General features: G+C 58.0%; 1 protein-coding gene across 1 annotated transcript; it reads right to left on the bottom strand.

Moving 5' to 3' along the window:
- Positions 1–19,822: 19,822 nt before the first annotated feature.
- Positions 19,823–23,456, bottom strand: C2CD4C (C2 calcium dependent domain containing 4C). The gene is made up of 2 exons (XM_033855190.2): positions 23,341–23,456; positions 19,823–22,720 (listed from the first exon to the last, which is right to left on the bottom strand). Exon 2 carries the CDS (start codon positions 22,681–22,683, stop codon positions 21,421–21,423), a length of 1,263 nt encoding a protein of 420 aa, XP_033711081.1. The 5' UTR covers positions 22,684–22,720; positions 23,341–23,456; the 3' UTR covers positions 19,823–21,420.
- Positions 23,457–27,609: the final 4,153 nt, after the last annotated feature.

The following is a 27,609-nucleotide window of genomic DNA, read 5'->3' as shown; positions in this document are numbered from 1 at the left end:
TCCTTTTACTTTTGTATGTGTTTGAAATTGTGCACAATATAATGTTGAAAAAGAGAAAAAAACAAGATACATGCACCCCAATGTTCACAGCAGCACCATTTACGATAGCCAAGACATGGAAGCAACCTAAGCGTCCATCCACATACGAATGGATAAAGAAGATGTGGTACATATGTACTACGAAATACTACCCAGTCATTTAAAAAGAATGAAATCTTGCCATTTTCAACAACGTGGATGGACGTGGAGGGTATTATGCTAAGTGAAGTAAGTCAGACAAAGAAAGACAAATACCAATGATAACACTTGTAGGTGGAATCAAAAAAATACAACAGGGACTTCCCTGGTGGCGCAATGGTTGGGGGTCCACCTGCCAATGCAGGGGACACGGGTTCGAGCCCTGGCCCGGGAAGATCCCACATGCAGCGGAGCAGCTAAGCCCGTGAGCCACAACTACTGAGCCTGCGCTCTAGAGCCCACGAGCCACAACCACTGAAGCCCGCGCGCCTAGAGCCCGTGCTCCACAACAAGAGAAGCCACCGCAATGAGAAGCCCGCGCACCGCAACGAAGAGTAGCCCCTACTCGCCACAGCTAGAGAAAGCCCGTGCGCAGCAACGAAGACCCAACACAGCCAAAAATAAATAAATTAATTAATTAATTATTTTTTAAAAAGGAGCAGGTGCCTGGTGTCAGGGAAGTGAAGACAGAGACTAGTAAGGTCACATTTCACATCCATTCAACTGGCAGAAATGTTAAAGGCCAACCATTCAAATGTTGGAGAGGATGTCGATCAATGAGTGATTTGGTCCAGCTTTGGAAACCAATTTGGCATCATCTCATCAGGTTGAACACTGGTCTGCCCTAACGCCCAGCAATTTCACTCCTGGATTGATCCCAGCACATCCATCAGGAGACCTGAGCAAGGCTGCTCAGACCAGCCCCCGTTCGTAGTGGGAAAGAGTGGAAAACAGCCCAGGACCCCGCTCACAGGCGAGTGGATGGGAGACTGGTGGCCTGAGAAGCGGGATCCTGTACAGCAGGGACCATGAATGAGCCATGGCCACAGAGCAGCACAAACACAGCTCAGGAGCAAGGCTGAGGGGAAAGAGCACGTCCACGTACGCGCATGTGCACGTGATGGGCTCTTAAGAGGGAGAGAACAGCGACTGTGTAAAGGAGTCAGGACAGTGTTTCCCGTGGGGATTGTAGATGGGGAAGTTACTGATGACGTTCTTATTCGTGGGTGTTCTTTACAGTATGAATGAGTGGATGGAATAAGAGACGGTCACATATACACAAAGGAACTTGTCTACGAAACAGAAACAGACTCACAGGCATAGAGAACAGACTTGCGGTTGCCAAGGGGGAGGGGGTGGGGGAGGGATGATTTGGTAGTTTGGGATTAGCAGATGTAAACTATTATATATAGGCTGGATAAACAACAAGGTCCTACAGTATAGCACAGGGAACCATGTTCAATATCTTTTGATAAACCATAATGGAGAAGACTATGAAAAAGAATATCTGTGTATAACTGAGTCACTTTGCTGCACAGCAGAAACTAACACAACATTGTAAATCAACTATACTTCAATAAAATAAAATTTTGAAAAGCAGCATTTGCTTGAAATCTCCCTCAATAAAGAGAAAGAGAGGGTCACATGAGAAAAGGGGAAGGAGGAGAGACATGAACAGCTGGGTCACCACTCACCTGTCTCACAATTTACCTCCACCCAATTTCTTTTTAAACAACTCCAAATTCAGCAGGGCCCACAGAGAAAGTCACCCCTGATTTTGCAAAGCACGAAATACATCCATTCATTTCAAACTAAGGAAACTGGGCGTCCAGAGGCAGAATATGGGCCGGAACCCAGGGATGCTGCCCGACACTCAGGCTCTCTCCTCAGTGCGGCGGGCGGCTTGTCTCCAGAGCCAGCAATGCCATCTGGCAGCTCCCCCGTGGAGCAGTGGAGTCAAACCCCCCTTGAATCTGGGTGGGGACACTCTGGCCAGCAGAATGGGGCAGGCGTGAGGTCCCGGGCCTGCGGCTTCTGCTTCTGCCCACTGCAGGGGTCACCAGGGAGGTAGGCTGACCACTCTGCGTCCCCCACGCTGGAAGGAAGCCCAAGCAGCCACACCAAAGTCTGGGTCGGTGCCCGGCTAGACCCCGACAGTGAGGGGACTCCAGCCCCAACAGACACTGTGTGGACCAGACAGCTGTCCCACTGGGACCAGCCCAGGAAGCAGACTCCCGGCAAGTAACAAACGGCGGTTTTAGGTCGCTAACTTGGGGCTGTCTGCTACGCGACAACGCGTCACTGAAACCCTCTCCATCCCTTCCTGAGTCCTGAGTGAGTTTGTCCAAGTGGCCCAGGTGGGTCTGCAGGGTCCCCACCGTCCACTGCCCTGGCCCTACTCCATCACCCTTCAGGTGAGCTGCCTCCTTGCTGCCCCGTTGCCGAGTCCAAGCTTCTACTGCTCCCCGCACGACAAGCTAATAAATCGAGTCGTTGGGACAAGGAATAGCGACTTGATCTGGAGAAGACAGTGGACTTGCGTCCCAAAGAACCATCTTCCCTGAGAGAGCGCGCACGCTTCTTCCATACTGAAAGGGGCGGGACTAAAGCCAAGCGCGTCCTGGTTCCCGTCAGCCTCCGGAGGGCAGGTGTTAATGTCTTCCTCCTGCAGCGTTCTCAGGTGGGCCGGGTTGGGAGGTTTCCTGGGAGCTGAACAGAGGTGTTTTAGTTTCATGCTTATTACCTGGGAGGCAGGGTTCCCAGAGATGGGCCATTGTGTTTAATTTAAGCTGATAGGCAACATCCCCGTAGGGACTAGCTTGTAATAGAATACAAGGTTTCTTCCCTATTACGCCAACCTGTGCACTTACCCTTCCCTTGACTTTCATTTGAATGAGCTCTCCAAGAGGCACCTTAAATTTCACCTCCTCCAAGAAGCCTTCCCTGACCACCCACCCATCGGAAATAGAGCTTCCTTGTTTTCCTACCTAAATCTACGGGAATTTTGTTGCTGTTGCATAGTTTTTTGTTTTATTTTGTTTTTGCGGTACACGGGCATCTCACACTTGTGGCCTCTCCCGTTGCGGAGCACAGGCTCCCGACGCGCAGGCTCAGCGGCCATGACTCACGGGCCCAGCCGCTCCGCGGCACGTGGGATCCTCCCGGACCGGGGCACGAACCCGTGTCCCCCGCATCGGCAGGCGGACTCTCAACCACTGCACCACCAGGGAAGCCCTGTTGCATAGCTTTTATCACGACCTCACGTATTGCATTTTTAACATATCTGTTGTCTTGTTAGCCCATTAGAATACGGGCTCTGCTGCAGCGGGAAGGTGCTTGGACTCCCGGCACCTGGAACAGAGCTCCGCGGGCACAGGGAAGAGGCTGCAGTACCAGTGGCGGACACAAGATGCCGCTGCTCTCAAGGGCATGTTGGTCCCTCCGCTGGGGCGTTAATATTGGACCAAGGTCTTCGCGCAGCATCTCCTTAAAGCCCCGCCAGCACCCCCGCCTCCGCGCCCCCCGAAAACACACACAGTCCCTTCTGCGAGGTGGACTTTTTCATCATCATCCCCGTTTCGCTTTCACCCAGGAGGAAACAGGCTCAAAGAGGCAGTCGTTGCCCAAGATTGCACAGGACTCGTACCCACAGCATACAGTGCTAAGCTGCCTGCGGTGGTGCCTCCAGGTGGGGCTGCATTTGCAAACTTCAGTGGTGATGGGAAATGCCCTTGACCAAAGATCAAGGATGCACGCGGCCTTCCTGAGCCTAAATTGTTCTCCCTGGAGATCAGCCACAACTCTTCCCTCACTCAGCAGCCTTCCGTGGCTCCCACCTTCTACAAGAGTGTTTCCCAAAGCAAGGACACATAGATTGGTGTCTTCACAGTGCCATTAAGTTGGACACAGTCCCACGATAAATAACATCAAATAAGGGGATGAGACGTTACTCCCCTCTCCCTTCTACAGTCCTTCTGGGAACCTCAAGAAGAAAGTCTCAGCAAAAGTTTAACCTCCCCCAGTTTTGTTCATCCCTTTTAACCAAGGGAGAGCAGGCCCAAGCCCGGGACAGGTCGTGAAAGCTAGAATTTAATAACCTCATTTTGTTCTCATTGGTGTTTGTTTGCACACCTCGTTTCTGGTTGTTCTGTAGTTGTCTTGAAATAATTGCAAACTTCCTAGAAATTTGCAAGAGTTTCCTGAGAATTCCCGGGGACCTTCACCCAGACCTGCCAGCTGTGACATTTTGCAGGTAGCTTCATCTTCTGTCTGCACTCTCTCCTGCACGTTTGAGGGCAAGCTGGAGGCAGCACACCCCTTTACCCCTAAATACCCCAGTGTGTTTCTAAGAACAGGATATTCCCTTCTGTCACCTCAGCATGATTGTCAAAATCAGGAAAAAGTAGCACTGATACAATACCTTATCTAATCAAGAATTCTTGTTCAGGTTTCACAGGTTTTCCCAGTAATGTCCTTTACAGCTTCTTTTTTCCTGGCCCGGGAGCCAGTCCCAGTGCAGCAGGGTGTTTGTCTCCTTTGTCTCCTCTAATCTAACAACGCTTCACTCTGTCTTTCATGACCTGAATGATTTTGAGGAGTTCTGGTCAGTTATTTTATAGGACATCCTTCATCCTGGGCTTCTTTCCTATTGTCTCGTGATCAGTGAGAGGCTGTATGTGTTGGCAGGAATCCTGCAGCTGTGGTGCTGTGCCCTCCTGGGAGGGTGGTGTCCAGAGCACAGGTGTCCCGTTGCTGGTGACGTGACCTCCATCCTCTGACTCAGGGCATCACTGCGGGCTTCTCCACAGTCAAGTAAAGGTGTTCCCCTTGAAATTAATAAGTCATCTTGAGGGAGCTACTGTGATACCAGGCAAACCCTCTGTTTTCCCTCATCAAATTTCATCCACTAGTTTTTACACCTTCTTTCTTTTCTTTTTTTAATGTTTTCCTTTCTTTATGGCAAGCTGTATTGGTTTTCCATTTACAGAGACAATACACCTCTTTTTGCTCACATGTGTTCAGTTAAAAGAAATGGGTCGATTTTTTTGTTGTTGTTTTTTTGTTGTTTTTTTGCGGTACGCGGGCCTCTCACTGTCGTGGTCTCTCCCATTGCGGAGCACAGGCTCCGGACGCGCAGGCTCAGCGGCCACGGCTCACGGGCCCAGCCGCTCCGCGGCACGTGGGATCTTCCCAGACCGGGGCACGAACCCGTGTCCCCTGCATCGGCAGGTAGACTCCCAATCACTGCGCCACCAGGGAAGCCCGGGTCGATGTTTTGATTTGAAGAAATATGTCAGGCCATAAGAGTACAGGTGAATATGGCCAAAATGGTGACAGGGATTCATAAGTCAAAGGCTGTGTGTTCCCCTCTCCAGACATTCCTCCTGATCAGTGGCGACATCTCTCCCCAGACGTGGGCCTCCCGGCAGCAGTTCCCTTGCTGGGTTTGGAGATTTGAGCAGCGTGAGGGGAGTGATGGGTCCCCACTGGGGCCCGGCGTCCCCACAGAGCCTGGCACTTGGTGGCATTGTATAAGCCTCCTGCGGCTGCTGTAAAAAACATCGCCCCGAATGTAGTGGTTTCAAACCAGACACATTCATTCTCTTACAGGTCTGACTCGGGTCTCACTGGGCTAAAGCCGGGGTGTGGGCAGTGTTGCTTCCCTCAGGAGGATGCAAGGGAGAAGCCGTTCCCATAGATCTGAGAAGTGAAATGGGGTGAGCAGACAGCTCAGAGATTAGCCTCATCCAGAAGCACGACCACCGGGAGTGGTGCTGAAAGGGCTGGAGCAGGGGCCACCTGGTGGGAGCTGGAGCCGCACGGTGATGCCGTCTAAAGCAAGGAGGAAGGGAGAGGGAGAAGCTGAAGGAAAATCTGAGCTGCATTAAAACCCTCAACACTTTTGCATGTGGCAAGATTGCATTTTGCTGTAATACTTAAATTCATCTACCACCGTGGCATCTTTTACAAAACTTTATGACCGCGGGAGATGGACGGCACAAAGGCCCCAGTTCTTCACCCTTCCCTGTCCCCATGCCCTCTGTCACATGACTTTGGGGTCTTTCTCTAAAGCAGAATACAATTCTCCAGCCCAGGACGAGCTCTGACAAACAGAATGAGGTGGAAGGGACAGCCCTGCCTGGTGTGTTTCCTTTGCCATCGCCGTGGAAACGTGTCTGGTGAGGCTGCTGGAGGATGAGACAAGGACCACGGCGAGACAGGCAATCGGCCAGGCCCAGGCATGTGGCCCGGGCGCAGCCCAGCCCGGCCCAGCCCAGGTGAAGCTGAGTCATGGGTGCCGGTTCTGAAGGCAACACCCCAGGGAGGGGGGCTGTTTGCCTCGTGCAGTTTTGTGACAGAAGCCAAGGGACCCGCTGCCCTTCCCACCTCTGGGTGGTTCGCCCATGCAATGTCCATCACCTCGGGCAAAGGATGAGCCAGAGGAAGCAGAAACGAGGCTTCAGGGTCCCAAACCCTCTGTCTCTGGATTTCAAAGCGCGCTCCAGTTCCTATGGAGACGCAGGGAGGGAAAGTCATAAGACCAGCAAAGCTCCCTGCACGCCCCCCTCCACTAAGACTAAATTAGTTCCTCCTGAGTTGGAAGGTCCATAAGCTAGGCAACAGTCCATCCTGGGGGTCCTGGGAAAGGCAGCCCGGCCCACCTACCGGCACTCAGGCAGTGAAGAGGACGGGGGGACCCGGCGAGGCTGGGGGGTCTGAGGGTGGCCCAGACGGTGACTGGCATCTGAGAAGAGCCCAAGAATGTGGCGTGGGGCCTCCCCATCCGCTGCGTGTTCTATTCACACATAATAGCGTCTCCCCTCAGCGCTGTGGACATTGGATCATCCTCCGTGGGACCATCCTGGGCTCTGTGGGTGTTGAACAGCCTCCCTGGCCCCCACCGCCTCGATGCCAGGAGCACCCACCGCCCGAGTCGTGACGACCACAGATGTCCCCAGACACGGCCCAGCCTCCCCTGGGGGCAGGACCACCCCCGGGAGAGAATGGCTGATGTGTAGGTGAGGCCCGGTGTGGTACGTCCATGTGGCAGGACAGGAGGTTGGCATGCTTGCCATCTGCTCTTGCCTCAAATAGCAAACGTCCTCCACTCATATTTAAGAAGCTTCGTCCTTCCTGAAAAGGATACTGCTCTTGGCCTTGGCTTCTCTGGCCCTGATGAGGACAGTCTATTTTTCTCCCACAGTGGAAGACCCCAGAAAGGAGGTCTGGCTGAGGGTCTAGGCAGAGAGCTCAAGCCAGGGCCCACAGATCCCTCGCACAGCAGCTGGTGACAGGGTGAGAGGCATGCTTCCTGAGCACCTGGAAAGGGTGCTGGCATCGGCAGGGAGAAAGCCAGGCCTCAGCAGACAACGTTTGGAGTTTGGTTTCACGGGTGCAGGCACGACCCAGAAGGTGCGGGCTTATTAAAATAGTAGATCGTTTCTTCCCACAGACATGTGGGTTTGCGCAGTCCATGCCCAGCTCGAGATGAGGCTGTGCCCCTCCCTCTTGGTACTTTTTCTACTTTTTAGTGTTGAAGAGCATCTCTCCTAAGTGTGCAGCTTGACGAACTTTCACAACAGGCCACACCCGAGTGACAGCCCCCAGGACCCCCTAGAACCGCCCCCCATCTCTTCCCTCGTTCCTACTCCCCTCCCCACCCTCCACTCATATCTCATTGGTGGAACTTAGTCACATGGCCACACCTGGCTGCAAGGGCCGCTGGGAAATGTAGTCTTTTTGAGACACACACCTAGATGGGCTTGAGCAATGTGGCAACCTGTTCTCTCCTCCAAAAAGAGGCTCCTGGACTCCTCCCAGCAGGACTCCCTCCTCATAGCCTCCCGGCTCTGCTGCTCTGTGGTTCCCTCGGCTCTGCCTCCTTTTGCATTGTATTCGTCATCAGATGGCACCAGGGCTGCAGCTCCTCCAGACATCTCATCATGAAGCTGCAGTGGCCACAGGCAGAAAGGGACCATTTTCCCGGGCCTCCCTCTTCGGAGCAAGGAAACTTTCTGTGGTCAGCAGAATAACACCCCCCACAAATGTCCACGTCCACGTCCCCAGAGCCTGTGACTATGTCATGTTGCCCGACAAGGGGGAATCAAGGTTGCAGATGGAATTAAGCTTCTAATCAGCTGGCTTTGAAGCGGGGAGGTTATCCTGGATTGTCTTCGTGGGCCCAGAGTCATCAAAAGGGCCCTTCTAAGTGGAAGAAAGAGGCAGAAGAGAGAGAACCGGAGAGAGGGCAGCAGGAGGGATCAGTCCATGTCGCTGGGGGGTCACAAACTGGGGAATGTGGTGACTCCACAAGCTGCCCGCCTCACCTCCTTCACATCTCATTGGCCAGAAGGGGGTCACACGTCCACACACAAGCCAATCCCCAGCAAAGGGGTGGGGCGCCATGAGGATTCATGCCAGCACCCAGGCAGGGTGGGGAGTGGGCAGCAAACAGTAGCCAGGCTCCTCCACAAGGAAGCAAGAGTCTGGCAGGCAGTGTCTGCCCCGGGATCATGAGGGGCTGGCATGAGGGGGAGACATCGTGTGCACGGGGCAATAGCGGGGGACCTGCAGGGCCAGGGAGATGCCCACCACCTTGCCCAGCAATGCCTAACCTCTAAAGCCCGTGCCCCCAGGAATGTAGGCTCTCCTTGTCCTACTGAATTGTGTCTCCCCGAAAAGACATATTCAAGTCCTGACACCGCCCAGTGATCTGAGAGGACCAAGAGGAACCTCGCTCTGTGTGGTCCCCAAGGCTCTATAAACTCTGACCCCAGGGCCAGTACCATCTCCAAGCCTGGGGAAGGGGGTGCTCTCCCCTTTCCCTCTCCCCCAAGGCTGGCTCCCTAGGAGGTCCAGCCCAGGCTCCTCTGAGCTGTCACCTGCTGACCTGGCTGCCATGGCAACCTGCTCAGGTACCAAGCCCCTCCCCAGTGGGGCATCATTGGAGCAGCTGGCGACATTTGACTACGGACAGTGGGCTGGATATGAGTATTGTATCGACGTGAAATTTCCCCATCTTGAGAGCTGCACCGGGTTATAAAAGAGAATCCTGGGTTTTAGAAAATATACAGCGATGTGTTTATGGGTGAAGGGGCATCACACTTCTAACGTAGTCGTAAGTGGTTCAGAAAAATGTGTATAAATATCTATATATGTATACAGATAATAGATGTAGACACAGGTACAGATAGTTACAGACACAGAATGTGACAAATCAAATGGGGCAAAATGGAACAAATTGGTGAATCTGGGCAGAGTCTACAGGAGTTTCTGGCACTAATCTTGAAATTTTCTGTAAGTTTGAAATTATATCAAAATTAAATGTTATGAAAACAGTATCCAAAATGCAGCATCTGGACCCCCAGAGACTTGACTCTGCAGGTCTAAGTGGGCTCAGAATCCGATTTAACCGGCAGCCAAGGACCAGAAAGGTTGTGGTTGAATTGTGTCACCCAGACTGACAGGTTCAAGTCCCAACTCCCAGCTCCTGTGAATGGGATCTAATTTGAAAACAGCGAGTTTAACCATAAACAAGACGAAAAGACAACCTATGGACTGAGAGTAAATATTTGCCAATGATGCGACAGACAAAGGCTTAATTTCGAAAATGTACAAACAGCTCATACAACTCAATAACAAAAAACCTAACAACCCAATCGAAAAATGGGCAGAAGACCTAAAGAGACATTTCTCTAAAGAAGACATACAGGTGGCCAACAGGCACATGAAAGGATGCTCAACATCGCTAATTATTAGAGAACTGCAAATCAAAACCACAATGAGGTACCACCTCACACCGGTCAGAATGGCCATCATTAAAAAGTCTACAAAGGATGTGAGGCCAATGTGGCCAGCTAGGCGGGTATCCCCTTCCACTCCACGTGTGTCCCTCCGGAAGCTGTGAGCCCGGTGGAAGAGGATGACCTTCCCTGATAGAGGAGGACAGTTCTTCGGTCAAGGGTATACAAGTAGCTGCGCTCCCCTGCTAGAACCTCCAAACAAGCTCTCAAGGTCCATTTGTAGGAGAATGTAGGGTAGTCAAGTTTCCAAGACTCCAGACACATGCAAATGAAGCACTGCATGTGGCAGTCTGCCTTTCAAAAAAAAAAAAAGTCTACAAATAACAAATGCTGGAGAGGGTGTGAAGAAAAGGGAACCCTCCCACACTGTTGGTGGGAATGTAAGTTGGTGCAGCCACTGTGGAGAACAGTGTGGAGGTTCCTTAAAAAACTAAAAATAGAGTTACTATATGATCCTGTAATCCCACTCCTGGGCATACATCCAGAGAAAACCAAATTTCAAATAGATCCATGCAGCCCAGTGTTCATATCAGCACTATTTACAACAGCCAAACCCTGGAAACAGCTTAAATGTCCATCGACAGAGGAATGGATAAAGAAGGTGTGGTATATATACACAATGGAATATTACTCAGTCGTGAAAAGGAACGAAATAATGCCATTTGCAGCAACATGGATGGACCTAGAGATTATCATACTAAGTGAAGTAAGTCAGAAAGAGAAAGACAAATACCATATGATATCACGTATATGTGGAATTTAAAATATGACACAAATGAACTTATCTACGAAACAGAAATAGACTCAGAGACATAGAGAACGGAGGTGTGGTTACCAAGGGGGAGGGAATGTGGGAGAGAGAAGGATTGGGAGTTTGGGATTAGCAGATGCAAACTATTATATACAGGGTGGATAAACAAGGTCCTCCCGTATAGCACAGGGAATTATATTCAATATCCTGTGATAAGCCATAATAGAAAAGAATATGAAAAAGAATATTTAAAAAATAGGGAGTTTGATGGGGACTTCTCTGGTGGTCCAGTAGCTAAGACTCCGCGCTCCCAATACAGGGGGCCTGGGTTCAATCCCTGGTCAGGGAACTGAGCTCCCACAAGCTGAGAGACGTGGCCAGAAAAAAAAAAAAAAAGATGGAAATGTGGACACAGACACCCAGAGGAGAAGGTCGTGGAGGACAGAGCTGGGATTGGGATGATGTGTCCACAAGCCAAGGAACCCCAAGAATGCCAGCACCACCAGAATCTGGGAGAGAGCCTGGAACAGAACCCAGAGCGCCAGGAAGGAACCAGCCCGGCTGACACCTTGATCTTGGACATGTGACCTCCAGAATGTGAGAGTGAGTTTCTGTTATTTGAGCCCCCAGTGTGTGGTCATCTGGCAAGGCAGCCCAAGAGATGAGCCCAGAGGGCATCTCGGGCAGGAAGGTGGTGCCGGGGGTCCCTCACCCCCTTGGGGGCACTGGATCTGTATCCAGACACTTCCAGGAAGAGCTGGCCACGGGCCTGGATGTCAGATATTCATCCATATACACCTTCAGCATACATTGGGCACCTACTCTGTGCATACCTGTATGTACAAAGTGCTAGGAGGGGAGAAAGCCAGCAGGGGTGTGAGGTGGCATGGGGGGCTGGTTCAGTAAGGCGGTATCAGGAAGCCCCACCAGGAAGGGATGCTTGAACAAGTCTGACGGAGCTGAGGGGGCGGTTTTGTGGTGGGGAGGGGCGGTGCCTGGCCGGGGCACAGCCAGGTAAAGGCCCAGCGGAGGGCTGGGATGCTGGCGTGCGGAGGCCATCGGAGTGGAGTGAGGGGGCAGTGGGAGGCCGGAGGAGAACCCCTGCCCTGGGGCTGTGGCTCCACAGGGCCGCCGGCCCCCTGCACGGCCTGACCCACCCTTCTGCCCTCACCTCCGGCCCCTCCCCCTAGCTCCCTCCGCTCCAAGCAGCCCAGGCCTCTCCGCGGTCCCTCCCCGCTGTGCCGGGCACAGGGCTGTCCCAGAGCCCCCCCCCCAACCCCCCCGCCAGGTGCGCCTTCGCCCCGTGTCTCCACAGGGCCCTCACCGCAGAAAGGCTTTCCCTGGCCATCCATCTAACAGGTCCCTCTTCTCCCCCTACTTCTTTATTTTCTCCCTAGCGCCCCCGGAGGGCCAGGCTGCCACCCTGCGGTTTGTCCCCGCCTGGAACAGCGCCTGCCCCCGCCCACAGGGAGCCCGCCCAGCGACAGGCTCCTGGATCAAGGGTCTGGGAAGGCTTCCCCGGCGGCGGCGGCGGCGGCGGCGGCGTCAAGGGCGGACGCGTGAAGGACCACGAGGGCCGGGCGGCCCCCACAGATGGGCTGCGCGTGCCGGTGTAATTTTAGGTTTCCTCGCCCATGGCCCGCCCTTATTATTGTGCAATTAAAGCACTCGAGGCAGCAGATCAGGCAGTAAAAAATAGCGCATCCCAGTCAGCCACACAGGTGGGGGGGCGGGGTCTGCTGCGGTCTCCGAAGGTGGGAGGAGGCCTGGCCCCGCCCCCTGCTCGCTGACTTCTCCAAAAAGTGCAACACCGTGGCATCTGGGTGGTCACTCGCCGGGTCGTGATTCAGCAGATAATTGTTGGGCAGCTGTGCCCAACAGGCCTGGACAGATGTCAGGGGGACAGCCTGGCCCTCCTGGGGGTGTAGGGAGAAAATAAAGAGGGGCGGAAGATGGGGGCGTACATCTTCGATGGATGGCCATGGAAGGCCTTTCTGCGGTGAGGGCCCTGTGGAGACCCGGGGCGAGGGCGCACCCGGCCGGGGGATTGCGGGGGGTTGGGAGGGGGCCCTGGGACAGCCCTGTGCCCGGCAGGTGGGAGGGACCGCGGGGACGCCCGTGGCGGTTGGAACGGAATGAGCGACGGGGAGAGGGAGGAGGTGAGGGCAGGAGAGGACGGGGTGGGTCGGGTGGTGCAGGACCCGGGGGCGCGGAGAGCTCGGCTCTCACCCGGAGAGACGTGGGACACCCCAGGGCGGCGGGCAGAGCAGGGACGCGGGCTCGCTGCTCACAGGCGCCCTCTGGCGGCTTCGGGGAGAACAGGCCGTGGGTGGCGCCGGGAGACTGGGCGGAGGGGACGGCGGAGGTCCGGGAGGGGTGGCGAGGGCTGGCGGGGGGCTGGGGAGGGATGGTGGAGAAGGAGGATGGGAGGGGACGGTGGGAGAATGGGGGGGGGATGGGGGAGGATAATGGAAAGCGCTGATGGGGTGGATGTGGGAGCAACGGTTGGGGTTAGGGTGGGGAGGTATGGGGGTTAGGACGGTGCCACGGTGGGCGTGGATAGTGGGACCTGACCTGTGCAGGGGCCGAAGAGGGGGCAAGAAATGGGCAGTTTCTGTGAAATGCTTTTTCCATGTCCTTTCTAATGAAATATAGCTTATATGCAGTAAATGTAAGCACATCAAGTTCAGTGAACTTTTTTAAAAATTGAAGTCACAAAAAATCATTCAAACGTGAACAATTCGGTGTCATTTAGTACAGACACAACGTGCAACCATCACCTCTAACTCCAGAACATTCCATCTCCCTGAAAAGAAGCCCCGTCCTCATTAGCAATCACTCCCCCTCCCCCTCCCCAGCCCCTGACCACCACGAATCCACTCTCTGTGTCTGTGGATCGGCCCGTTCTGGACGTTTCCCATCCATGGAATCACACCCTGTGTGTCCTTCTGTGTCTGGCTTCTCTCACTGAGCGTCGTGTTCTCGGGGTCCATCCACGCTGTAGCGAGTGTCAGGGCTTCTGTCCTTTTCCTGGCTGAGTGATGCTCCCGTGTGTAGAGGGGCATATTGTGTCTATCCCTCATCTGTTGATGGACATTTGGGCTGTTTCCACCTTTTGGCTGCTGTGAATCATGCTGTTATGAACATTAAGGCACAAGTTTTGGTTTGAGGAGCAGTTTTCAATTCTTCTGAGTATACCTAGGCATGGAATTGCGGGTCGTATGGTAATTTTCTGTGTATCTTTTTGAGGAAATGCCAGTCTGTTTTCCGTAGCAGCTGCACAACCTCACATTCCCTAGGCAGCTGGAAGGTTCTAATTTCTCTACATCCTCTCCAACCCTGCTTATCTTCCGTTTTCCTCATCACAGCCATCTTTTGGGTGTGAAGTGGTATCGCTGTGGTTTTGATTTTCATTTCCCTGATGACTAATGATGTTGAGCATCTTTTCATGGGGTGTTAGCCATTTGTGTATCCTCTCTGGAGAAGTGTCTGTTTGGGTCATTTGCCTTTTTTTTTTTTTTTTTTCCCGTTGTGGCGCACAGGCTCCGGACGCGCAGGCTCAGCGGCCATGGCTCACGGGCCCAGCCGCTCCGCGGCATGTGGGATCTTCCCGGACCGGGGCACGAACCCGCGTCCCCCGCATCGGCAGGCGGACTCTCAACCACTGCGCCACCAGGGAAGCCCGCCCATATTTTAATTGAGTCATGTGTCTTTCTGTTGTTGAGTTGTAGGAATTTTGCAAATGCATTCTGGATACTTGGCCCTTATGAGCCTAACGAACATTTATAAATAAACTCACCCAGATGAAAATGCCGACAGTGAGAGCTCCCCAGAGGCCATCCTCACCTCTCCTGGCCACTACCCCCAGGTGGCCTGACTTCTGTCTCCAAAGACTCACGTTGACTGTCCTTGAACTTCTTACCTGTGGAATTGCGCAGAGTGTCCTTCACGGGGCGACATTCAGTGCTGAGGTCCACCCGGCTGTCACGTGCGGTGGTCCCCTCTCTGCAGGGTCGATTCTGGGCATTTAGAAGGCAGAGCTGGGTTTGCTAGCAGGCAGGACTGAATGGGGCCGAGAGAGAGAGGATCTCGCGGATCCCCCACCACACAGCCCTCACATCCAAGCCAGCACATCCCGGACGCCGTGCATCCTTGGTCTCTGTCAAATGTGTCCTGTCCACCTCTGCTCAGCCCAGTCCCAACGCCCTCCCACCTCCTCTGGAATCAGCAGCAGCCCCAGCCCCGTTTCCGTGCCACCCAACAGTGCCCCTTCCTCACAGACGCTGCAGGGTCTAAAACATTAACCAGAGCCCCTCGCTCCCCGAGGCTCCCCACTGTCCTCAAGACAGAGTCCACCCTCCCTGCAGGGTCCACCTCTCCAACTACCAGCCTCCTCGATGTGCCCGGGGGGTTAAGAACTTCCCGACCTCGGATCGGTTCTGTGTCCTGCACCTCCTCCCCCAAGAAGCAGGTAGGGGTTCTGGTGACTCAGACCCCAACACACGTGTGAAACAACCATTTTGTGGATTCCGAGGGTGAGGAAGAGGTCGGGGATGCTGGCTGGAGACTGGAAGGCAGGCCAGGCACGCACCTGAAGACTCGGAGGTGCCGTCAGCCCAGCCCCCAGAGTTGAGCTTCGCGGCGGCTTTTGCATGTGGGGGTGCTGAAGCTCTTCCCCGAGTTCAAGAAACAAGGAAGGAGTTTCTGTGGCTTGGCTGTGGGAGCTGAGGAAATGTTGGGGGGCAGAGTGGGCTGTGGGGGGCTGGGCACCTCTGGCTGAGAAGCAGGGGTGGTTGAGCATAAGTCAGGTGGCTGGAGGAGGGGGGCTTCCTGCGTCACCATAGCAACGCAGGCCCTGAGCTCCTAGGAAGGGCTTGGGGCGGCGGTGGGGAGTTAGCCAGGCTGGAAGGTCAGAGGGCACAGTCTCCACTTCTGACACCAACTGAAAGTTTGGGGGTCCTCCAAACCACCCTGGGGTTTGATCATTCTCTGGAAGGGATTCGCAGACCTCACTGAAAGCATCTGAGAGGCTGCACAGGTTACCAAGGGAGGAGCGTGGGGAGGGGGTCTCGCCATCACCACCGTCCACTTATGCCCCTCCCGGCACCACGGGCCCCACACGGGGGGCCAGTGCCGGTGTGACGCCTGCATCGCGCACCAGCTGACCTCAACCTCCAGGCCCACTGATGCCGTCACGCAAGGCCACCCTAAAACGCAGGGTTGGTCTTCCTGGCATGGCCAGTCCTGTCAGGCGGGACACAGATCACCTCGAAGACCCCTCTGGGCACGGCTAAACCCTCTACAGCCCGAGGGCATGAGGCAGAGCCTCACCGCCCAGCCCTGGGCCGGGCCCGCGGCGCCCCTGGGCCAGGTTTGGGCGCCGTGTCTGTTCTGCGTCTGCGCTCGTCTCCGCCCCCACCACGAGGGGCAGGAGACAGGGTTCTGGAGGGGAAACCGCGGTCACAGAGAAGACGGTGACTTGTCAGGATTCAAACCCAGGCGGCGTGGTCCGGGCGGGCCGGGGGCCTCTCACGGGGAGAAGGAGCCTTCCAGTACCGGGAAGGCAGCCTGGGCGGGGTTGAGGGCTCGGGGTCTGCACCCGGCGCTGCTTCGAATTGCGTCCTGTCCCCTGTGAGCTGGGTGGCTTTGGGCAGGCCCCTCTGCCTCACCCGGCCTCGGTTTCCCCATGTGTGAGTGGGAGTGGCAGCGTCTCGCTGAGGATCCAGGGGGTCGTCCCTCTCACCCGGTACAGGCTTCGTGAACGGGCCCTGCACGGTATGTGCGCAGCTTATGTGCCCTGGAGGGAGTGCGCAACGTCCCCATTGCACGGGGGGGGGGGGGGGGGGGGGGGCGCGGGTAAACTGAGGCCCCAGAGCCAGGCCAGCTTGTTCGCAGTGGAGCCGGGACTCCGGCCTCGGTCAGGCGGCTTCGCGGGGGAGGGGTGCGCATCCCGGGTCCGCTCCCCACTCGCGGCTCCTTTTTATTGAAGTCATTTTTCTCCTCGCGTCAGCAGAGCCGGCTGCGGGCAGCCCCTCCCTCCCACCCGCGGAGGAGCTGAGAAGAAAACAAAGGCTTAATTGAATCCCACACGGGGGCGGGGGAGGGGGGGGAGAGGCCCTCGGCACTCGGAGGCCAGGGGAGCCCGGGCCTCAGTGGATCTGACGGGGCCTGTAATTAAAATCCTGATGTGATTAGATTAATACCATCGCTGCCCTGCGCCTGCGGCCGCGCATGGACCCATCACAGCGACCGCGTGGGGAGCCTGAGACCGAGACAAGCCATGTGAGTTGCCCAAGAACGCAGGGCGAGTGAAAAATCGGGGGCTTGAATTCCGCCGTGGAACACTCCCCTCGCTTGTCAGGGTTCAGATTCCCAGACTCCAGACATGGGGTGTCAGTGAGGGGGTCGCTCCAGGCCGGGGGAAGTGCATGGGTTGCAGGGCAGGGCGCCCGTAGCAGGCCTCCCATGCCAGGGTGTGGGGCCCTGGGAACTATGGAAGGTTTCAGAGCAGCAGGTGAAGGCAGAGGGCAGACTAGGGTGGGCAGTGCATCAGGGCTGTGGTGGGGTGGGATGGAGGCCTACTGCGGGCTGGATTCCCAAGGCCCCTGGAATGTCTCTGCTGCCCCAGAGCTCCTTCCCTGTTTCAGATTCTGCTCCTTCTGCAAAGCCTTTCTTGATGAATGCCCTGATGGAAGCTCACCCCCTCACTCCAGGGCCACCTGCTCCAGCTCTGTGGGATATACAAATCCCAGGCCTTCCCCATGCTGCCTTCCTTCTCTGCTTCCCTTTCCCGTGTCAGACTGGGGCACCCCAGGTCGGTGCTGTTCCTCCTTCCTCAGACTGGAGATGCTGTATCAGTGATCTTTGGCTGCAAATGAAAAAAAAAAAAAAGTCAAACTGGCTTAAGCAAAGAAGGGAATTTATTGGCCCTCTGAACTGAAATGGTGAAATGGACTGCAGGCATAGCTGGATCCAGGTGCCCACCATGTTGCCAGGCATTTGACTCCTCATCTTTTGCTCTGCTGTCTCCTGTGCTGGCCCCACTCTGAGAAAGGGGCATGGTTTTGCGATCTTCACCAAATCAGGTGCCTACTGCTCGTGGTGGACCTGGCTGACCACAGCCCCCACTGAGGGTAGGAAGATGTTGGATGGCAGCCGGGCTGGAAGGAGAGAGTGCTGACACCACCTTCATTTGCACCCTGGGCTGAGCACTGGGGTGTTCCAGGTGCAACAACAGACTATTCTGATAGCATCAATATTACAAGGCCGAGTATGACACTAACAAGGAATATAAAAGGGGTGTCTGACCTCACTGGGGTGGGGGCTGCCCTGGGGAAGAGGCAGTGCTTTGAGACCTCAAGGTAGAGGGAGAGAACGTGGGAGAGGGGGTTCCCAGAGGGGAACCAGCATGGAGAGGGGAGGGAGGGGGTCTCCCTGAGTCCATTTATGTCTTTGGGGGCATCCTTCTGGGGGCTGCACAGGGCAGCCACAGCGCAAGCACACAGGCACAAACACACGTACACGCGCACAGCCACACATTACACAGCAACATGTGTGCACACAGGGTTACATACATGTACAGGGTGCAAACACAGAAACGTGCACAGGCCACACAGGTGTGTGAGCACACACGCGCACGCACGTGTTTATGCCCACACTGTCACACAGGTGCAAGCACGGCTGCACTCTCACACTCACGTGGCTACCCTAACATTCACACACACGTGCATACGGCCTACAGCACAGTTACACATGTGCACAGAGGCGCGTGGATGTGTGCATGCAGACATACATCACACACACACACGCGCACACACCGGTTGCCCATCCATGAGTGGCTGGTGGGGAAGAGGCAAGAAGGCGCCCGGTTGCCCTGGCAACACATCCTGGAACCCGACCAGGCCTGGTTAGTGCAGCTCATCTGGCGGGCTGTCAGCAGGTGGGGGCTGCTCAGGACCCCAACCCGCACAAGGTTGGTGAGGGAACAGCTGGTCTGATTCCACACCCTGGGGCTCAGTTTCCCCACCTGTCAAATGGAGCAAACACAGCCCACACCAGCTGCAACTCCCACACTCGCAAAGGCTGCGCAGTTCCGGGCTGCACAGACGCCCTCCCGTCCCTGCGCACTGCCTGACCCCCAGGCTTCCGTGATGGGAGGCCTGCCCCCCAGCCCGGGTCCCTGAGTGAAAGGAAGCCACTTCCCAGGGGACAGGGGAAGGCAGGGTCGGACCCAAGCTAGAAAGAGCGGGCAGTTCCTCAAGGGGGAGCAAAGGGGGAGGGCTGGGACCCTCGCCCTCCACTGCCAGCTCCCCGGTTCCCCAGCAACCTTGCAGGAACCCAGAGACAGGGTCAGGCCACGGCTTTCCATGGATTCACACACTGAGGAGCCTCCCTGGGGCCCAGCGCAGTGCTGGGGCTGGAGATGGCCTTTCACGGAGATAAACCTGCCGGCCCTGGGGCTGGAGACAGATACGACCCCAGACAGCCTGTGAGCTGAGGTGGGACAGGGAACACACAGCAGAGGGGGCCAGGAAGCCTTCCTCTATGAGGTGCCATGTCAGCTAGGGCCTGAGAGCAGGGAACTTGAGGGGCAGGAGGCATTCCAAGCAGAGGGAACCAGCTGTGCGAAGGCACAGATGTGAATGGCCCAGAGCCAGCTCCCACGCCCCCAACCCACCGCCCCTGGCAGGGGGTCTCCAGGGTGTGTGACAAGGGTGGGGGCTGCCCTCCTGTCTGACTGCAGGGGCTGGGGCAGACCAGACGGGAGCGAGGGGCATCTGAGGGGGTCCCCGTCGACGACGGCCCTGCACGTCCAGTCTCTGTCCCCAGAAGGTCAGAGCGCGGAAGGGGCCGATCCTGGCATGGCTCTCCCCGGTGGCTTCGGTGAGGGTGCGGATTCACATCCCGGCTCTGGGCCAGGCTGCCCCGGGAGGGTGACTGAAAGGCGGGGTCTCCACACCTATGAGGTGGGATGCTCGCGGCCCTGGCGGGGCGAGAGCAGCGCTCTCACGCACACCTGCGGGATGAACGTCTCATGTCCTCCTAACAGGGCCTGGGGGTCCCTGCCCTGCTGCAGTCTCGCTTCCTTGCCTCCACCCCAAGCAGGAGAGGCCCAGAGGCTCGAAAAGGCTGGGTGGGGAGGGCTTCACTCATCCTGAAGGCTCCCGCCACCCTCCCTGGAATTCAAGACAAAACTCTTCTCTTGTTATTAAACAGCAAAGCCAGCAGATCTCCGCCCCCGCATCCCTGGAACACCTTTATTGCACTAAAAACAGCAGTTATAAACAAACACTTGGGCCAGGTTGTCTTAAAGATATACCCACAGTCAGTTTCAAACACAGATGTCAAACAGTGCAGGGGCCTATAAAACGGGGGCCCCAAGAAGGAAAGCCGGGGATGTGAGCGGTCAGGGTCAGAGAAGGGGGCTGAAAGTCCGAGCATCTCACTCCATGCAGGGCTGTCTGCCCCCTCCACCCACAGGCCTGGCCCGGTGGTCCCCCGGAGCAGAGGGCCTAAGGGAGCAGGCCCAGGACAGAGGCCGGAGGGGGCACAGCAAGGGACCCTAGTGCCAAGGGCTTTCGTTCTCGGCCTCAAGGGTGCACAGGTATGTCTCACCACATGTGCAGAAGGGAACACGTGCTCCTCCCCCCGGCCCCCGGGGCGCTGGAGGGAAACACGCTCCTTCATCCCTCCCCTAGGATGATCTGGAGACCCAGAGCCAGGAGGGACGATGTTTGGACTGGGAGGGGCACCCCAGGATCCCCACAGACTGGCCGGGTCCATCCTCGCCCAGCAGGCAGCCCAGGAGAGGTGAAGGGGCAGAGCTGGCCTTGCCTGGCCCCTGCTTCAAACTGTATCGTTTCTGTTTCGGTGAGCAGGAAACCTCCACAGAAATCATTCAAGGACCCACAAACTGACACAATTACACCCATGCAGCTGTTTTAGCAGCACGAAAAACCACAACCAGGGTCTCCCCAGCCTCCCCTTTGTCCCACCCACCCTAACCAAAACCTGTGTACACGAGTGGAGTAAACGTCAAGGCCATCAGTCACTGGGCATCACTTCCTGGGTCATGCACCGGAGGGGGCAGGGGCCAGGGAGGAACGGGGCCCCCGGGCTGGCGCTGCTCTCTGAGCACGTTCTGAGCAACCCCTCCAGGGGAGGGAAGTTCCCAACGTCCAGCAGGGCCACAGGGTCCCGAGTAGAGAAGGCGATGGAGGAAAACAGCTGACAGGAGGGCTGTCTCGCTCGAGGGGCTGGAGGGGAGCAATTGCCCCCGTTTTCATCTGCTGGGACTTCCTCCACGGCTGCCTGTCTCTACCAGGCAGTGGCTCTCAGACGTGGCTCTCGCCTCCAGAGCCTGGGAGGACCGAGGACTGCCCAGAGCCAGCCCAGCCCAGGAGGGGATTCTCCCACAGCCCCGAGGGGCACCGTGGGCAGAACTTGGGCCTGGCCCTGATCTCTGGGGGGGCGGGGGGCAGGGTCTGGCGGGCCGGTGGCAGGAGGACACTCATGCAGCAGAGGAGAAGATACGACTGGGCCTCAGGACCGGCGGCCTCTGGGTCTGTGATCGGCCTTAGCTGCCTCCTGGCCCAGGTTCCAGAACTCGGGAAGGGGCGAGGCAGGGGCATGGAACTTGGGGCACAGGGGGACCCTCAGCCCTGCAAGCTGACCCCTTCTTTTCCCCGGCAGCCCCCTCCCTTCTCCTCTGGAAAACAGCATGACCCAGGACACCCCCAACATGGGCTGCAGCATCAGGGCCGGGCAGCCTGAATGGAAACCACCTCCCCTGCCGGATCCGGGTGGGGGCGGGGTCTCCTCTGCCGGCGGGAGGGGGCGTGGGGGCCTTTACAAGAAGGGAAGCAGAGAGGTCAGGGGCAGCTCCTTCTCCCCGAGCAGGGTGTCCCGCTTGAGGCTGCTGCCCTTGTTCACCACCTTGATCCTGAGCGCCAGCTTCCGCACGCTGGCCGGCCCCAGGCCGTCGAAGAAGAAGTCCTCGTTGAAGACGGGGTGGCGGCTGTTCTTGACGATGGTGCTGCGCTGCTTCTGCAGCTTGCCGGGCACCAAGCACAGGCCCACACAGCAGTTGATGCTGCGGGCGTCGCAGAGCCGGTCGTAGAGGCCCTCGGCCGCCAGCAGGCGCACGCGCAGGCGGGCCTGGGCCGCCTCATACTCCGCCAGCAGCCGCACGCTGCCCCGCGGGCCTATGCGCACAGCGTGCTCCGCGCGGGGCGCCGCGCCGGGCTCGGGGCCGGGCTCCGGGGTGGCCCTGCGGGCCAGGCGGCGCCGGGCCCCAGGGCTGGTGTCCGGCGTGCTGTCGTCGGCCGACGGGGAGCCGTGGCGGCCCACCGAGTGCTTCAGCTGGCTCACCTTGGCCTGGCTGTCCTGGGCGAACCCTTTGAGCAGCGACACGGAGCGCGAGAGCAGGGGGGACCCGAACGGCGAGGACTCGGCCGAGGACCCCGTGTCGCTCTCCCCGCCACTGACGCAGCGGCCGGGGCTCATGAGGGCACCGCCGGCCTCCCTGGGCGCCCCATCGCCCCCGTTGGCCTTGACGCCCCCCCGACGGCGCCGGGTGCCCGGGGAGCCCACCTGGGCCAGAGCCCCGTGCTCGCTATGGAACAGAGACTCCTTGCGCCGTGTGTGGGGGCTCTCGGCCAGCGTGGCGAAGCCATAGGACGTCTGGGCCTTGGGCACCGAGGGCAGCGACATGGCCCCCTGGGCCTGGGGGTCGGCGTTGGTGGCGGCCTCCTCGGCGGTCCAGTCCTCTGCGCTCTCGATCTGGATCACATGCCTGGTGGCCGCCTTCAGCAGGCTCTTGCTCTCGGCGGCCAGCTTGGCAGGCAGCCGGGGGCTCCGGGGGCCGCGGCGGGGCGCGGCAGAGGCCAGGTTCTGCTCCGAGGTCGAGGGCCCCAGCTCAGCCTGAGCCTCCGGCTCCGTGGGGCCGGTGGGCAGCTTCGGGGGGATGAAGAAGTCCGGGATCTTGTCGGGCGTGAGCACGTTGCTGTACAGGGGTCCCTTGGCGGCCCTGTCCCCACCCTCGCCCCCCGTAGCTCCATTCTCCCCTGACCCACGAAGCCGCTCCAAGAACCACATGTTGGTTTTCTTCATCGGGGCGGAGGCAGGAGCCTGGAGGGATCTGCGGAGCCTGGGAAGAGAAGCGGGGGTCGGGAGCTGCAGGCCCCCCTGCACGCGGGGGCTGGAAGAGGGGCTCCTGGCACCCGTTGGGGGGAGCCCTGCAGGGGGCCAGCGGGGTCAGAAGGCGCTGAGGCCCAGGACAGCGGCGGGGTGGGCTCGCCCCTCCCCTCCCCTCCCCTCCCCTCCCCTCCCCTCCCCTCCCCAGAGGAATCGCGCTTAACTTCCAAGTGCCGAAGCCCGGCCCGGGAGGTGGGGGCGGCGCTGACTCTCGGGAAGCTCCCAGGGGACTGCGGCTCCACTCTCGCCCCCACCCCCGTTCTGAGGATCTCAAAGCGCTTTCTAAAGGGGTCCGCGCTCAGTCCAGGGGGAGGACACCCCAGGGCGTACGGTGGACCCTGGGGTGTCCCAGCTCCGCCCCCTCCCCCAAGCTCCCACCCACCTGTGGCTTCTCCCGGGCCGAGGGTCCAGGCATCCGGGGTGAGGGAAGGGAGAGGAGGTGAGTCTGCGGGCTGGCGGCGCGGCGAACCGACCCCTCCCCTCCTCTCCCCCACCCCGCCCCGCGGGACTCGGCTGGGGGTGGGGGTGGGGTCCTAGCAGCCCCCGCGGAGCGTGGCGGGGCCCCGAACTCACCTGCCCGGGGACGGTGGCCGAGGCTGGCTGGTCCGCGGACACGCCGGGGTCTCGGCGCAAAGGCTGGGGGCGCGGGGACGCGGGCGCAGCCTCGGTCGGGCGGCAGCGGCAGCGCAGTCGGACTCATTCACCAGCGGCGGCGGCGGCGGGAAACCGCCCAGCTGGCCGCCGCGCCGCCGTATTCCTCCTAGTACGGCCGCCCTCCTCCCCCGCCTCGCTTGCCCCGGGGACCGGGCGGGCGGTCTGCGCAGCCCCCAGCGGGCAGAACCGAGGAGCCTCGCGGGGACTCGGGGACTGAAGGGGTGGGGGGAAGGAGGCAGGTGGTGGCGGTTTGCTGACGCCCCTCGAAACCCCGGGCCCCTGCCTCAGTTCCTCTGAGGGCCACTTCCCGACTTACGCTGACGAGTAAAAGAACAGCAATAATAATAACGGCAGCTGAATTTATTACTGAGCGCTTTCTCAGTTCCAGGCTCTCAGCGCCCTCCCCCCAACTCATTCCACAAAAACCGGCGGGTACGTCCTATGGCTGTCTCCAGTTTGCACATGAGGAAGGTGAAGGTTTCTTTCCAGAAACAAGGAGCTAGCCGCTGAGACGCGGCTCAGTGCAGACACCCGAGAAGCCGGCCAGGGCGCTGCTCCTTCATGGGAGAGATGTTTATCGAGCACCTACTGGACGCTGGGAACATGGCTGTGGCTGGCATGCAGCTGCCGGCTTTGTGATGTGTCCTGGTCGGAAGGACGCCAATACAGAAATTCACAGGTAAATACTAACCGTAGGTTTGGTGGCTCCCATGACAAATGTGATTCGGGGAGAAAGGAGAGAGTCCCCCCCTTCAGTTCACAGATGGCTAAACCAGCAAGGGTGAGACCAGGAGACTCAGGCCTGGCAGCTCTGAGACCACAGCGTGTCTTGGGATTCCACCCTCCACCCTTGTGATCTGCTGGCCCCAACCCCCCTCGTCCTCACTCCTTCCTCCCTCCCAGCCTCAGTTTCCTCTTCTGGAATCCAAGGCCGAGTGACCAGTCCCAAGTCCAGCAAGATAATGTATTGCCAGGACTGATGCAGAGCAGGGGAAGCCTAGACCTTATTTAATTATCATATTCCAGGAGCCTCCTCTCTTCCAGAAATGTCCCCGAGCATCGTCGTGGCTGGAGCTGGGATGGGGGCTGGTCTGGAGTGACGGTTGGTTCAACAGCAGAAGGGGGGACGGGTGGGGGCAGACTGAGCTGGAGCTGGACAGAGGCCCCTCCAACACTTCCACTTGACCTTGGAGTGAGGTGGGGCTTAGCGTCCCATTGTCCAGATGGGGAAAGTGAGGCTCCCTCAAGAGGCCTGTCTCAACTTTGCTCACCCAGGAAACATTGAGCCCCCCTTTGTTCTGGAGGCAACACTGGCGTGGCCACACAGTCTGACAAAGGAGGCAGATACCAATGAATGCATCACTTCATTGCCACCTCCAGGAAGCCTGCCCTGCCTGCCCCACATCACAGCCCAACAGAGCCCACGAAACCTTAACTTCAGCTCTCATGAAAAATACCCTCGAGCAATTACTCGGTTGATGTCAGTCACCCCTGCTGGGCCCGGAGTGCCACAGTAGGAAGGGTGACCCTAGAACAATGCTCTTCCTCGCAGGGGCCTCGAGCCACCGCCCCGGATGGCGAGGTGACCGGCTCAGGCGTCCTGATGACAGGCCAGCCTGGGTACTGGGGCTTCGCTCCCCACACAACCTCGCCTCGCTGGGAGCGGGGTCTTCCTCCCAGCTGGGTTGGGGGAGGAGGGCAGTGAGTTTATTCTGTGCCGGTCTCTGCGCTGAGTAGCTCAGGACGCTAGTCCGGAGCCTTGTATCTGGGTTCAAATCCTGGTGCCAACTATTCCTGCTGTGTGACTTCTGGCAAGTGCCCAAATCTCTCTGTGCCTCTGTGTTCTCAGCAGTCCATGGGCATAACACCTGCCCCTGAATTGCAGCGTCAGAGTGAAGATTCCACAGGGTGAGGTACTATTTGCAAAACGCTTAGTACGGGGACCAGAAACGTGTGAGTTAAGTGTGGGTTCCACGGATGCTGCTACCGGTGAAGAAGGGGACTCAGTGGGGGAGGAGCCCCAGGACCCGACCCCACCACGGTCCAGCTCAGCCGGAAGCCCCACTCCTATCCCCACCCCATCACATTTGGGGAAACTGAGGCACGGCAGGGGGGTGCGGGAAGGCACCTGGGGAAGGTCCCGAAGGCCTGCCCTGTGGGGCCAGGGACCCCACCCTGGGAGGGGCCCTTCCAGCTGGTCAGCTCAGCTCCGAGCCCGGCTCCATGTCCCTTTCTGTAAACAGGAACCTCTCCGGGTCCACAGAGCCCTCGGCTGACGGGCATGGCAGCGCCCCCAGGACTCCCCCCCTCAGCAGCAGCCTTCTTGGAAGAGGCTGCAGGCTCAAGCTGGAGAGAGGGCCCCCTCCACCTCATGCTGGGTGGAGGGACCCACTGAATGGGGAGGGGGATGTGGCAGACCTAAGGGTGGCTGGGAGGAAGCACCAGGAGGTGGCTTGCAAGAGATCTGAGCTCCAGTCCAGAGGGGCCACCTGGTGCCCATTTGACTCCAAGCAGTGGCCTCCCCTCTGAGCTCCGCCTCCTTCCCTGGAAAAGGGGGCGCAGGCCTGTCTGCAAGCTCCCAGGAGGGTCCTGGGCCCAACAAGGCACAGGGTAGCCCGCGTCGGGGGAGGGCCATCATCCCCAGTTTACAGAGCAGGACGCTGAGGCGCAAGGGAGGCCCAAGCCACAGGGCACCCAGTTCAGAGAAGGGGAGCTACTGGCCAAGGCGGCACGGTGGAGTTTGAACCCCCGTCTCTACTGCCTCCCTCCCCAAGTCTCCCTGAGGGCAAAGCTGGGGCAAGCAGCGTTTGTTGACTGAATAACTGAAGGTAGAATGGGGCAGGAGCTAGCTGTGCGGGGCCCAGGTTCCCAGCCCCCGTCACCATGGGGCACCCCAGGCCTGGCTTTCCCGACTCAGGGAGCAGGATAGGGAGGTGATGGGGTTGGAATCCAGGCTCTGCCCCCTCCCAGTGGTGTGGCCTTGGCAGTGACCTCATTCCTCAGAGCCTCTATTTCCTCATCTGTAAAGTGGGGAGAAGTTCAGGATTCCAAGTCTGTGCAGTTCTTAGCACATGCCCGGGGTGGGGTGCTAGATGGAGTCTTTGAAGGGGAACCTGGGCCTCGGAGGACCCAGAGCTAGGAATGAATGGCCTACAAACCTCCAGAATCTGACAGTCCCCCCCACCCCCCCGCCCGGTCCTTTCTGCCCGCCACCTCCCAGTCCCATCCTGTCCCCCACAGCTTAATTCCCACTTGGGAATCTTATCACCTCTGTGCTCAAAAGGCCCCAAGCGGCTCTCTCTGGCACCAAGCTTTGCCCAGCTGTGCCCCTCACTCCACTGCCCCTCTGATCTCCCTTCCAGCTGCTCTGGCCATCCTTCTGTCTCCTGAAGAAGTTGTGTTCCACACACCCAGGGCCTTTGCACACACCATCCCTTCCGCCCAGATCTCTCTCCTCCTCTCTCGGGGCCTCCCTGCTCATCCTCCTGGATTTCCTGGGGCCCCTAAGCTCCAGGGCACTTCCCTTCCCACGGTTGTCATCAGACACTTAGCAGTGACCTGCTAATTAATGTCATTTGACAAACTCCACAAGAGCGGGTCTGTCTTGGTCACCCGTTGCATCCCCATTACCCACCAGGGGTCCTGGCAGGTGGACAAGAGGAGGTCATGAAGGCAGATTAAAGGATATTAGGATGGGGGTGTGGATGGATGGACAAATGAATGGTGAATGGGTAGTTAGATGGATGGATGTGTGATGGATAGGTGGGTAGACTGATGAACGATGGATGGACAGATGGATGGGTGGGTGAGTGGATGGATGGATGGGTAGAGGGATGGGTGGGTGGGTAGGTGAGTGGATGGATGGATGGATGGGTGGATGGATGGGTGGGTGGATGGATGGGTGGATGGATGGGTGGGTGGATGAGTGGGTGGATGGATGGGTGGGTGGGTGGGTGGGTGGGTAGGTGAGTGGATGGATGGATGGGTGGGTGGGTAGGTGAGTGGATGGATGGATGGATGGGTGGATGGATGGATGGGTGGATGGATGGGTGGATGGGTGGGTGGGTAGGTGAGTGGATGGATGGATGGATGGGTGGATGGATGAATGGGTGGGTGGGTGGATGGATGGATGGATTGGTGGCTCTGTCTCCAGATCTCTGAAGTAAGAGACATGGCATCAGAGTCCCC

The sequence above is a fragment of the Tursiops truncatus genome, chromosome 3 (assembly GCF_011762595.2).
Source record: "Tursiops truncatus isolate mTurTru1 chromosome 3, mTurTru1.mat.Y, whole genome shotgun sequence".
NCBI lineage: Eukaryota > Metazoa > Chordata > Mammalia > Artiodactyla > Delphinidae > Tursiops > Tursiops truncatus.
Note: the sequence above shows the minus strand (reverse complement) of the source record. Positions and strands in the feature narration are given on the sequence as shown.